Source organism: Mustelus asterias, chromosome 23 (genome assembly GCF_964213995.1).
Source record: "Mustelus asterias chromosome 23, sMusAst1.hap1.1, whole genome shotgun sequence".
Taxonomy (NCBI): domain Eukaryota; kingdom Metazoa; phylum Chordata; class Chondrichthyes; order Carcharhiniformes; family Triakidae; genus Mustelus; species Mustelus asterias.
The window spans coordinates 41,129,482-41,143,338 of NC_135823.1; the positions used below are offsets into that span (position 1 = coordinate 41,129,482).

A 13,857-nucleotide genomic window follows, 5' to 3' on the forward strand; every position below is an offset into this window, starting at 1 on the left:
GTTCAGAATCATAACTTGAAAATACATAACAATTAGTACAAAATTAATTTCAGTCAAGGTTAAGAATGCATCATGTTAGAAAATTCTTGCTGCAATCCAGCCAGCAGATTCTTTTCAGTTCCAAATGGAAGCAAGCAAAGTGGTTACTAGCTTTGTATACTAGTGCGAGAAGAAGCTGGGATCAGGTCATGACTTTTAAACCTCCTGGGTCTGGATAATGCAACAAGGTTACTCCCCGATTGGTGGATAGAGACCAACCAGGGAACAGCTATTCTGATCAATCTTCCACTTTCCTGGATGCTTTGTACCAGGAGGCAGCCATGCCACTTAGGACAGGGTCTCCTGATTTGGTCAGTGGTCAGACAGGAGGGTGTGACTGAGAGTGCGGCAGGTAAAAGGACCCAGAAGGTAAGAGTGCAGCCTTTGCAAATATCCAGAAGATTTGAGGTCCTCTCAGCTTGTTTGGATGAGAGTGGGGACTGCAGGGTGCATGAGCAAACTGACCATGGCATCATGGTGGAGGAAGCCTTTCAAGTGGGGTAAGCATAAAGGAATGTAGTGATAGTACAGGACAGTAGACTGAGGGGGATTGTCATTGCAGCAAAGAGCAAGTGAGAGTCCTGATGATTGTTGCCTGCCCAGTGCCAGGGTTTGGGACATCTGCTCTGGGTTGGAGTGGAATTTGCAATGGGAGGGACAGGATCCAGTTGTCATGCTTTATGTGGGCACCAATGATATAAATAGATCTCGGAAAGGGGTTCTGCATAGAGTGCATCAGGACTAGACAGTAAATTGAAAAGCAGAACCTCAAAAGTAATCTCTAGATTATTTCTGAGCCTCTTGCAAATTGGCATAGGACGAATAAGATTAGAAAAATGAAGTGTGGCTCAGTGACTGGTGTGGGAGAAGTGGGTTCCAATTTGTGGGGCGCTGGCACCAGTATTGGGGAAAGTGGGATCTGTAACATTGGGATGGTCTACACCCAAACCATGCTGGGACCAGTGTTCTAATGAACCACATAACTAAGGAAGAAGATAAGATTATAAACTAAATGGTGGGGTCAAGGGATCAAATGTGGTAAATCAAAGAGTTGAGAAAAGAGAGAGAAAGGTACTAATGTGGAAAACGATGAACAGACTGTGACAGGGAGAGAGTAAAGGGAGCATAAATCTAAGAGTAAATCAGTAGGTGAGGTTAGAGTTTAGAAAATAATAAAAGGACAAAATTAAAGGCTTTGTATCAGAATGCATTCCAAACAAAACAAATGAACAGAGCGTAAATAGTGATAAATAACTATGATCTGATATCCATTAGACACATGGTTACAGGATGACATAGATTGATACCTGAAATTAAAGGGTTGGTAACATTTAGGAAGAACAGGAAGCTAGGAAAAGGTAGAGGGGTGCCTCTGTTAGCTAATGATGGTATTAGCACATTAGAGAGGGACAACCTAACTTCAGGATGGGTTGAGATAAGAAATGATAAAGGCAAGAAGTTAATCTTGGGAGGGGTGTACAGGCCCCTGACAGTAATCACATGTTAGGACATGGTATCAAGGAAGAAATAATGGGAGCTTGTCAGAAAGGCATGGCGATAATCATGGGAAATTTTAATCTCGACATTGACTGGGGAAGTCAGATGGGCAAAGGCAGCCCAGATGAGGAATTCATAGAATGTTTTCAGAATAGTTTCTCAGAAAAGCATGTTCTGGCACCAACCAGAAAACAGGCTATACTAGACCCGGTATTGTGCAATGGAATAGGATTATAATGAGCTCAGCGAAGCAACTCCTAGGTAGCTCTCACCTGTCCTTCAGGCCCTGTCGCTTGCTCCTTCTATTTTTAACTATATATTTTTAAGAGATTCCTGAGAGACATGATAATATGTTTACTACAAGCTTGCCTGTTCTTTTTGGGAGCCAAAAGAAGAAACAATTTGTATTTATATTGCATATTTAGCACAATAAAATGACCAAAAACGCTTCACAGAAGGCACAAAGCAGACATTGAGTTGAGGTAACAACCTAGTTTATAAAGTCACACAAGGGAGAAAAACATCAACAACCCTCAAAAACTTCCGCAAAAAAAAAAGAACAAAAACTACAGCCCTCACCTTGAAGTAAATATTGGGTTTAGGCTTGTTTAATCGGATTCCTACAGACTCCAACTCCTTTTCCAGTAAATTTCTAGAGTGAAGACAGAAGTATTGTTTCAGTTCATTCTTCAATATCTAGGATCAGTTTAAAGGAAGTTTCATTCTTTTTAGCAATACAAAAATCAATCAATCTGATTCTTGAACAGTCAACGGCAGTGGTTAAGCATGAGACCCTTTCTCTCCCTCACCAGCTAAGACAAAGTGAAAATGCCTTTACACCACGTCTTCTACAACCTGAGGAAGCTGCAAGTGTTTTCTGAAGTTTGGTCACTGTTGTAATGCAGGGAGACAAGAGGGAAAAATAGAAAACAGGAACTAAAGTAGGTCATTCGCCTTTCGCGCCTGCTCCACCATTCATGATGATCATCCAACTCAGTAGTCTGATCCTGCCCCCTCCACCCCCTCCAATATCCTTTGATCCCCTTCGCCCCAAGAGCTATAACTAATTCCTTCTTGAAAACATGCAATGTTTTGACCTCAACTGCATGCGGTGGTAAAGAATTCCACAGGCTGACTACTCTGGGTAAAGAAATTTCTCCTCCTCTTAGTTTACACCGTATCCTTGGATTATGACCCCTGGTTCTGGACACCCCACCATTGGGAACATTCCACACAGCCTGGCTTGGTTTTAATGGCTTTGGAACTTGTTGGGCATAGTTAGACAAATGTTTGGCTATCTTAGAAGCTGCTGTTTTAAGTCACTGAAATGCTGTTGGCCAATCTTTTAAAACTCTACTGGGAATGGGGATGGGGGGGGGGGGGGGGGGGGTGGGGGTGGTGGGAACGGCTGTGTTTCTGTGAGCTCTGGCGCTACTCATCTTTTAATCCTTTCATTTACCCTGATGCGCAGCCCTTACGTAACTAATATTGGAGTGAAAATTCTGCACCATGTCCCTGGAAGATTTCTGGTGAAGTTTTGGGACAAAGTGCTGAATAAAAAGATGAAAATCCTCGTTGGAAAGAAACAGCTCCCAGCTGCTGATTCTTTTATTCAATCGTGGATCAATTTCAACTCAAAGTTTGCCAATTACAAAGTTGTTACTGGGAGTAAGATAATACCGGGCGGCACGGTAGCACAGTGGTTAGCACTGCTGCTTCACAGCTCCAGGGACCCGGGTTCGATTCCCGGCTTGGGTCACTGTCTGTGTGGAGTTTGCACGTTCTCCTCGTGTCTGCGTGGGTTTCCTCCGGGTGCTCCGGTTTCCTCCCACAGTCCAAAGATGTGTGGGTTAGGTTGATTGGCCATGCTAAAATTGCCCTTAGTGTCCTGAGATGCATAGGTGAGAGGGATTAGTTGGGTAAATATGTAGGGATATGGGAGTAGGGCCTGGGTGGGATTGTGGTCGGTGCAGACTCGATGGGCCGAATGGCCTCTTTCTGTACTGTAGGGTTTCTATGATTCTAATATTAAAATACAACTGCAGAGTGGTATTCAAACTGTAAGTGTAGAGCTCATCTAATCCAAGACATACACAACAGCAAGTGGCTGAAGGAACAATTTGAGGTTGTGCTCAGCCATATAAATAAAAGTCTTGAAGGTCAATCTCTAATTTATGCTGAATTGCCCCAAGATAACCAAAATGGCAGTCAGGGCGTTTTAGCTGGACTCAAAGCTGAACCTTTAATCTATCTTTTCTCCTTCCACATTCTACCACTATGCTAAATTTCCATTATATTTTTGTCTTTTTGAAAAGACTGTGCATGGACAGCTTAGCTGCTTCCATATATACACACACACACACCTCTGCACATCACCCTTTGTTGCATCCAGCATCATTATTACAACATCTGCTGTCCGAGCAACTGCAATCACCTGGCGACCACGACCCTTACCTGTAACAAATTCAAAAATAATATTTCAGCAATCTGTCACTCTGTTAAGCTTCAGCAACAAACTTGTGATGACTAGTTATTGCATTTCCTGAAATCTGCTTGAGTTGCTGTTCTACAAGTTTTTCGAAAGATAGCAGAGAGGAGAGGGGATTTCATAAGAGAACACAATTAATTTGCACTGATAATTGCAACCCAAAGTATTTCACAGACAACAAAATTCTTTAAAGTGTAGTCATGGTCCAGATGTAGGGAATATATAGCCTCATACACTCACATTATCAATATTTCCAGAAGTCAGGACAAGAAGGTTCGGCCAGACATGTCCATGGATACCTCAGTTAATGAAATTGCTGCAAGAACCATATCCATCATTTAGAAAGGGTCTTTACTCTTGCATCATTTCCATGGCCCCTCTCTCCTCCAAGCCAGAGGAAGACCGTGTACAATACTGGGATTGGGACTTGGAACACAGAATTTTTTCATAGGCAACCCTACACTCAAACCTTTCCGAGCAATTGCAAGCATTCCAACTCAACAAAGGCGTATACAGACCTTGTGCTGCTCCTTCAATGATACCAGGCAGATCCAAAAGCTGAATGTTAGCTCCTTTATGCTGCATTATAAAAAAAAATATCCTGTTTTAGCAAATAGAAATCTGCTCACAATAGTTTGAGTTTTATTTTGTGGCTCATGGATGCAAAGATTTTTAACATTTATTTAAATTAAGGCATGTAATAACTCCACTCTGACTTCTTGACTCAGAAACTGACAGAGGTGGCAGCCAACCTACAACACAGATCTGGTTCCAGACTCCCTTAGCCACTCTGTTCGACCTGTGCAGAAATATACAAGCAACCCAGGATACCTCTCTTTCCAATCTCCTCTTCCACTGAGAAAGTCCTCAAGTTCTTTCTAACCAACTTGGGTGAAATCAGGAAATTAACTGTGAACCTGAGCATATTCTCTGTGGTACAGCACACTGAAACTTAACATTATACATCTACACAAATCCTCTTACTCCCTCCAGGCCAACAAGCACAATGACAACATTTTCTTAAATTCTCCTGGCTGTTTAATGCCATGTGAAAACTTAAATGAGCACCGTGGGGGGCAAAGGATGGAGGCCTGTGATGTCATCAAATTTGGATCATAGGGCCTGAACCTATTCTGCTATTCAGTCCCTTGAACCTATTCTGCCATCCCATGAGATTATAGTTGATCTTTGCCCTAATGTCATAAAATATCTGTACTTCCCACATATCTTTCAATGACTTTGACAGATTTTTGTTATTCAACGGGGAGGCAATGGCCTAGTGGCATTATCGCTAGACTGTTAATCCAGAAACTCAGCTCATGTTCTGGGGACCCAGGGATTGGAATCCTGCCACGGCAGGTGGTGAAATTTGAATTCAATAAAAAATATTTAGAATTAAATATCTACTGATGACCATGAAATCATTGTCGATTGTCGGAAAAACCCATCTGGACCACTAATGCCCTTTAGGGAAGGAAATCTGCTGTCCTTACCTGGTCTGGCCTACATGCGAGCCATAGCAATGTGGTTGACTCTCAACTGTCCTTGGGCAACTAGGGATGGGCAATAAATGCTGGCCAGCCAGTGATGCCCATGTCCCACGAAGGAATAATAAAACAAAATCTCAGATTTAAAATTAACAACTGATCAAGCATTAATTACCATTTATGAAAGAGAGTTCCAGACGTCTCCCGTTCCGAGTGTCAGGTATTTCCTAATTACACTCTTGAAAGATCGGGCTATGTTCCAAGTCCTAGGCTCCCCAACCAGCAGAAATTGTTTCTCACTATCTATCCTATCTGTTCCCCTTAATATCTTGAAAACCTCTCCCAAGTTGCTTAACCTTCTAAATCCCACAGAATACAACCCTAGTTTGTGTAATCTCTCCACACAATTTAACCCCTGGAGTCCAGGTATCATTCTGATCATTTTGGATCAAGTACCAAACTGGGGAAGAGTTCAGCTGGATTCCCAAGTGCTTTAAGCCACAAATAAAAGGCCTTGATTAAGAAATCTTTTTTAAAACAGGATTAAACTTCAAACAATATTTCTGAACACAGACATGTCATGCAAACAAAAATAAAATAGAAATCCCTAATCATCCAACTGCATTGCTTTTTTTTTTACGAAGAATCTTCAAGTATTTGCTTAGCTTAAATAAGTTTAAACAGAAATGAAATTCAGTCAACATAACATTTTAATTCTGCACAAATATCAACAAGTACACAATATGAATCAATACACAAGATAAAACTGAACAAATTTTTTATTTTTGCCAAGTAAATTAACTGCTATAAAATCTAATACAGAACCCATCTCTTCGAATTTGATGAAAACTGCAAAATGTCATGTGATTGAAGCACCAAGCGCACATCTAATCAGAGCTGTGACGCTATGAGTACGATAGTCTCCTGATGGCTCAGTTAGCAAACATCCACCCATCTGGATCAACCAGTCATTTATCTTATTTTTGTTTCACGAAACCAAGCCTGTTCTTTATCGACTAGAAAGGTTCTAGATTCAAGCCCCCAGTCAGTGCCAAGGCAGCTCAGTAAGGGTAACAGCAGACCTGAACTAAAGGGGATGAGGGAAAATCAAACAGGGCTCTTGATTATTACCAGTAGCTCCATCTTGAAAGGGTATGTGTTTGGACAATGAGTGGACAGTGTGGGGCATGGTCCTCAGACTAAACCCTCCTTGAACATTGCCAATCATGCTGCTTATACTGGACTTCTAGCCTCAAAAACAAAGTCAGTGATGGGAGTTGCAATGATCGTGAACAAGTGTCTACATCATTCAGTAAAGGTCGATGGGAGGATTATATGTTGTTAGGTCATAGACCAACTATAACCTTATGGAACAGCAGAATAGTCTCAAGGGACTGAACAGCTGACTCCAATCTTATGATCCAAATTTGGTGACATTGATGAGCAATGAGAGAAACCTCTTGTCAGCCAGCGTATACATAACTTGCAGCAAAATACTTGGTGCTTTATAACAGAGAAAACTAAAAAGGATCTAACAAAAACTGCACTGAAATTACTGCACAACAGCATGAAGGGAATGTTCTCCAAGGGAATGCACTAGGTGCGTTACAATACTGTAAACTGCATTCACAGCTATCTAGTTGCTTTAGAAATTAATATAGATTTAGTCACAAGCAGTTGAGTTCCACAAATAACTGAAGTTTGAAGCTTAAAAAATAACCTCATTTGGTTAGAATTCAAATGCAAAGAATAATATACATTCTCCTGTCAAGGCCAGGGGCAGAGCATAACAGCAACTAGAGTCCAGTCTCACGGCACAAACAAAGATCCAGTGTAGTTCAATCTTACTAAGAGAACTTCTTACCTCTATGACACCTGGGATACAGGTAAGAGTTGTGAATTCATACGAAGCTGCTTCACTTGCAGTGGAAGTCATCAAACTCAGGAATGTAGACTGAAAGACAAATATTGGCCACAACTCAAGTACAAGCTCATCACAACAGAGAGAGTTACAATGCTTCAATTTAAGACCAGTGAACTAGCACTATTTCAGCCTATTTTTCTAGGTTACCACCAACTTTTTTTTATATGTTTGATCTTTCTCCTTGCAGTCCAATTTCCCCTGGGTTTAGAGTTCATGCTGTTTGTAAGCAGAGGTGACCGTGGCTCTTCCCATACATCAGGCAACCTATATTTGTTTACACTTACTAATCTCAATATTTCAAAGCACTTAATGTGCAACAAATTATTTTGTAAATTCTTCAATTACATCACGGAGTCTTTAATGTCCAATTCAGTAGACGGTAGGATTTCAAAATACAGGCAGAATACCTCAAATCTGGCAACCAGAAAACCGATGGTGTCCAAAAACTGGACATCTTTTTCTTGCGCTCCAGTGAACCTTGATCCTGCCCAACCCAGCTCGGAGAAGTTTGGTGAGCTGCCGAATACTGATTGGCTTCAAGCACCCGATGTGCTCCAGCGAAACTTGACTCCACCTGACCCAGTGCAGATGCAGCTGAGCCAGACAAAAGGCTCTTGTAGAATCCAATGAGGTACAATATTTAGCTATGCCTTGTACTTGGGGGAGTTAGGACACATGCCTACCCTTGCTAAAATATTGAATTTTGATGCCATTAAGGCCACTCAATAGAAGCACACAGGATTAAATCCAAACATTACACCTGATTCTCAATAGTCTAAAATCTATTAACAGAGCTCATCGCTTCTCGTTTTGGGAAAGCTTGATGCACCAGGCATACATCCAGTCAGAGCTGCGATCCTATGAGCACGATATTCTCCTGGTGGATTGGTTGGCAAATTGGCTGTCTTCTTGCAGCTGTCCCAAGTCAGTTCAAAGAGTGTTAAAGAGTACCCTACGATCTTGCATGAATAAAAACAGTTTTCAAATACAAGGTATTTTTAAACATCATTTCAGTTTGATTGAATCTTTTCTTATTTTAAATGGAATGAACCAACGTAAGGAAGTGGAGGAGGCGTGAAAGAGTTATTAAATCCAATGTGCGAGAAGTGAATTAACATCAGCAGCAACGTGGCATTTAAACCTAAAATGCTTTGCAATCATATCACTTGGTTTTCCGGCGACCCTTATTCACTGAATTAAGGTGTTCCAATTTGAATTAATGTGATTAATACCCCCCCCCCAAAAACCAGCACATTTTCAAATCCAGCCTGGACTCAATCCCAAGGATGATGGATATGAGGTACTCCTCCTTTTGCAGTGCTCTGAGTGATACAAGCTCTGAAAATAATGAGAGAACCTGACATGGGGATCTCAACACAAAATTCTGATGTGTCAAGTGTTCCCACGTATGACAAGTTGACAGGTATAGAAACATATGTGTACAATATTTTATCGTGACAAAGAATAGGCAAGTTCAATGGTGGTCATAGTTTACAGTGTCAAGCACATGCTGCCAGAATTTCACTAAATATATCTGGGCATGTATTAGCGACTTTCAGCCATCCTTCACTGTTGTGCTTTTCAATTTCATAGTCACTGGCATCAAGCACTATGTGGAGTGCCCTCTGTTCACCAAGATGATCCCACTATGGAACACTACACAAAATGACCACTTTCTCACTCACTCTATCAAGCACCATTAAGGCACAAAAACAAGGGGAACAAAGAAAAACCAGAGAGTGCAGACATATCTACATATATTTAGGTTCACGTGGCCTTTTATGATAAAGCATGTCCTCTTCCAAAGTGAAAGTCAAGATTACTGCAGGAAACAACGCTGTTTTGGCGACCAATGTTTTCAATGATGATATCTAAGCTCCTTCACAGTGGGGAGTGATGCAAATTGAGCAGGGAACAGAAGAGAGGTGATTGTAGTTTAACTGAAGCCATGACCAAGGAGAGGGAGACATGTGACAAATCAGAATACTTTAAAAAGGATTGCAGGGTGCAGGGAGTGTTTCCCCTCCAAATCTTCTTCGCAGCACAGATTTTGAGCTCTGACACTCCAGAAGCCCATGGAATTGGAAGCAGGAAAGAGAGGCATGGATCTGAGCTGGGAGAACACTTGAAAGTCCAGTTAAAATGTAACGACAGCTGTTAAAACTTGGTAGCAGGAGGGAAAATAATTCCTTCAACAAAAAATAAAGTTTCTACAGGGGAAGTTGCAGGGGTTTTTCTATTGTAACAGGGGCCATAAATTACACATTTCATAGCCAAGGCCATGATACAGGAGAATGTGTTAAGGACGAAAAGTAATGGTTAAACTTGTACATCAAGGAAAAGAATAGAAAGCAAAGTAGGAAATGCATTGCAAAATGTCAACAACTTGTGGAGGATGGCAGGTGAAGTTTTGGGTGCAATCCCAAAAGAATACAACGTGTATGTTTCAGGTGCTGGGTGAATAGCAGTGTACCATTTCACCATTTACTCCAGCCCGTCACACCAATCCTTTACAGTCATGATTGTCAAGTGGCTTGTATGGTTAATGTGAAGAGATTGAGAACTTAATTTGTTCTTACCTTACCAACAGAAGGGAATCCGATTAATGCTACCCTGGCATCTCCTGATTTCATCACATCAAAGCCCTCCCCTTTCGATGCTGCAGATTTTGAGGGTTCCAACAGTTGAGCTCTGTACTTAGCAAGCTTGGCCTTCAACAAGCCCAGGTGGTATTCAGTGGCTGCAAAACACCAATCATATTATTGTGACACTAAAAGATAAAGTCACCATAGTCCCAGATGACCACAGGCTGTGACTGGTGGTGATTTTAACAAGAGGATCACCACACACCAGGTGAGGGGCAAAGTTGAGAATCTGGGCCCTCATGAATAACCTGGATTGTCAACAGACTGATTTAGTACACGGATACCAATATAGACAAAAAATGGACGATTCGAAGATAATATTTGTTGTGTACAATCCTCTCAGTTGTTCCCCCCCATGACCCATTATTCAAGAAAAGAGGAAGGGATTGATGAGGAAATTTCAGGCCCAACTCGGCGGAGTGGAGGCAGGTCGCGCGGTGCCGGAAAGGGTGGGATGGGTTGGGGGGGGGGGTGGAGAGTGTACGTGGTGCCGGCGGTGGCAGGGGGGGGGGAGGGAATGGTTTACGCAGAGCTGGGGGGGGGGGGGGGGGGGAGAGAGTGTGTGCGTGCATACGGTGCCGGGGAGGGGGGTGGGGGGTACACGGTGCCAGTGGGGGGGGGGGGTGTACAGGGTGCCGAGAGGCGGGGTGCACACGTCGCTTGGGGGGGGGGGGGGGGGATGCGTACGTGGTGGGGGGGTGGAGTGTACACGATGTGGGGAGGGGGAAACTGTACACGGTGTTGAGGGGGGGGGTGTGTACACGGTGGGGGGGGGAGTGTACACGGTGTGGGGGGGGGAACACGGTGCCAGTGGGGGAGGGGAGGGTGTACAGGGTGCCGAGAGGCGGGGTGCACACGTCGCTTAGGGGCGGGGAGGGGATGCGTACGCGGTGGGGGGGGGGGGGGGGGAGAGAGAGCGTACGCGGTGTGGAGGGGGGGAGGAGCGTACGCGGTGTGGGGGGGAGGAGCGTACGCGGTGTGGGGGGGGAGGAGCGTACACGGTGTGGTTGGGGGGGAGGAGCGTACACGGTGTGGGGGGGGGGGGGGGAAGCGTACACGGTGCGGGGAGGAGCGCACACGGTGCGGGGGGGAGCGCACACGGTGCGGGGGGGGGAGCGCACACGGTGCGGGGGGGGGAGCGCACACGGTGCGGGGGGGAGCGCACACGGTGCGGGGGGGGAGCGCACACGGTGCGGGGGGGAGCGCACACGGTGCGGGGGGGGGAGCGCACACGGTGCGGGGGGGGGAGCGCACACGGTGCGGGGGGGGAGCGCACACGGTGCGGGGGGGAGCGCACACGGTGCGGGGGAGGCGCAACGGTGCGGGGGGGAGCGCACACGGTGCGGGGGGGGAGCGCACACGGTGCGGGGGGGGAGCGCACACGGTGCGGGGGGGGAGCGCACACGGTGCGGGGGGGGAGCGCACACGGTGCGGGGGGGGAGCGCACACGGTGCGGGGGGGGAGCGCACACGGTGCGGGGGGGGAGCGCACACGGTGCGGGGGGGGAGCGCACACGGTGCGGGGGGGGGAGCGCACACGGTGCGGGGGGGGAGCGCACACGGTGCGGGGGGGGAGCGCACACGGTGCGGGGGGGGAGCGCACACGGTGCGGGGGGGGGAGCGCACACGGTGCGGGGGGGGAGCGCACACGGTGCGGGGGGGAGCGCACACGGTGCGGGGGGGGAGCGCACACGGTGCGGGGGGGGAGCGCACACGGTGCGGGGGGGGAGCGCACACGGTGCGGGGGGGGAGCGCACACGGTGCGGGGGGGAGCGCACACGGTGCGGGGGGGGAGCGCACACGGTGCGGGGGGGGGAGCGCACACGGTGCGGGGGGGGGAGCGCACACGGTGCGGGGGGGGAGCGCACACGGTGCGGGGGGGGAGCGCACACGGTGCGGGGGGGGAGCGCACACGGTGCGGGGGGGGAGCGCACACGGTGCGGGGGGGGAGCGCACACGGTGCGGGGGGGGAGCGCACACGGTGCGGGGGGGAGCGCACACGGTGCGGGGGGGGAGCGCACACGGTGCGGGGGGGGAGCGCACACGGTGCGGGGGGGAGCGCACACGGTGCGGGGGGGAGCGCACACGGTGCGGGGGGAGCGCACACGGTGCGGGGGGGGAGCGCACACGGTGCGGGGGGAGCGCACACGGTGCGGGGGGGGGAGCGCACACGGTGCGGGGGGGAGCGCACACGGTGCGGGGGGGAGCGCACACGGTGCGGGGGGGAGCGCACACGGTGCGGGGGGGAGCGCACACGGTGCGGGGGGAGCGCACACGGTGCGGGGGGGAGCGCACACGGTGCGGGGGGGAGCGCACACGGTGCGGGGGGGAGCGCACACGGTGCGGGGGGGAGCGCACACGGTGCGGGGGGAGCGCACACGGTGCGGGGGGAGCGCACACGGTGCGGGGGGAGCGCACACGGTGCGGGGGGGAGCGCACACGGTGCGGGGGGAGCGCACACGGTGCGGGGGGGAGCGCACACGGTGCGGGGGGGAGCGCACACGGTGCGGGGGGGAGCGCACACGGTGCGGGGGGAGCGCACACGGTGCGGGGGGAGCGCACACGGTGCGGGGGGGAGCGCACACGGTGCGGGGGGGAGCGCACACGGTGCGGGGGGGAGCGCACACGGTGCGGGGGGGAGCGCACACGGTGCGGGGGGGAGCGCACACGGTGCGGGGGGGAGCGCACACGGTGCGGGGGGGAGCGCACACGGTGCGGGGGGGAGCGCACACGGTGCGGGGGGAGCGCACCGGCGGGGGGGAGCGCACACGGTGCGGGGGGGAGCGCACACGGTGCGGGGGGAGCGCACACGGTGCGGGGGGGAGCGCACACGGTGCGGGGGGGAGCGCACACGGTGCGGGGGGGAGCGCACACGGTGCGGGGGGGGAGCGCACACGGTGCGGGGGGAGCGCACACGGTGCGGGGGGGAGCGCACACGGTGCGGGGGGGAGCGCACACGGTGCGGGGGGGAGCGCACACGGTGCGGGGGGGAGCGCACACGGTGCGGGGGGGAGCGCACACGGTGCGGGGGGGAGCGCACACGGTGCGGGGGGGAGCGCACACGGTGCGGGGGGGAGCGCACACGGTGCGGGGGGGAGCGCACACGGTGCGGGGGGGAGCGCACACGGTGCGGGGGGGAGCGCACACGGTGCGGGGGGGAGCGCACACGGTGCGGGGGGGAGCGCACACGGTGCGGGGGGGAGCGCACACGGTGCGGGGGGGAGCGCACACGGTGCGGGGGGAGCGCACACGGTGCGGGGGGAGCGCACACGGTGCGGGGGGGAGCGCACACGGTGCGGGGGGGAGCGCACACGGTGCGGGGGGGAGCGCACACGGTGCGGGGGGGAGCGCACACGGTGCGGGGGGGAGCGCACACGGTGCGGGGGGGAGCGCACACGGTGCGGGGGGGAGCGCACACGGTGCGGGGGGAGCGCACACGGTGCGGGGGGGAGCGCACACGGTGCGGGGGGGAGCGCACACGGTGCGGGGGGGAGCGCACACGGTGCGGGGGGGAGCGCACACGGTGCGGGGGGGAGCGCACACGGTGCGGGGGGGAGCGCACACGGTGCGGGGGGAGCGCACCCGGTGCGGGGGGGAGCGCACACGGTGCGGGGGGAGCGCACACGGTGCGGGGGGGAGCGCACACGGTGCGGGGGGAGCGCACACGGTGCGGGGGGGAGCGCACACGGTGCGGGGGGGGAGCGCACACGGTGCGGGGGGGGAGCGCACAACGGTGCGGGGGAGACTGACTTCAGCACACGGTTGCGGGGGGGAGCGC

General features: G+C 50.7%; 1 protein-coding gene across 1 annotated transcript in view; it reads right to left on the reverse strand.

Moving 5' to 3' along the window:
• Positions 1-13,857, reverse strand: part of drg2 (developmentally regulated GTP binding protein 2) — a 32,873-nt gene that overhangs the window by 16,217 nt on the left and 2,799 nt on the right. Inside the window, exons 2-6 of the mRNA XM_078240386.1 lie at positions 10,015-10,175; positions 7,376-7,465; positions 4,543-4,603; positions 3,900-3,990; positions 2,116-2,188 (exon numbers count right to left, since the gene is read on the reverse strand). Coding sequence (XP_078096512.1) covers positions 2,116-2,188; positions 3,900-3,990; positions 4,543-4,603; positions 7,376-7,465; positions 10,015-10,175 — 476 coding nt within the window. The remainder of the gene's footprint in view (positions 1-2,115; positions 2,189-3,899; positions 3,991-4,542; positions 4,604-7,375; positions 7,466-10,014; positions 10,176-13,857) is intronic.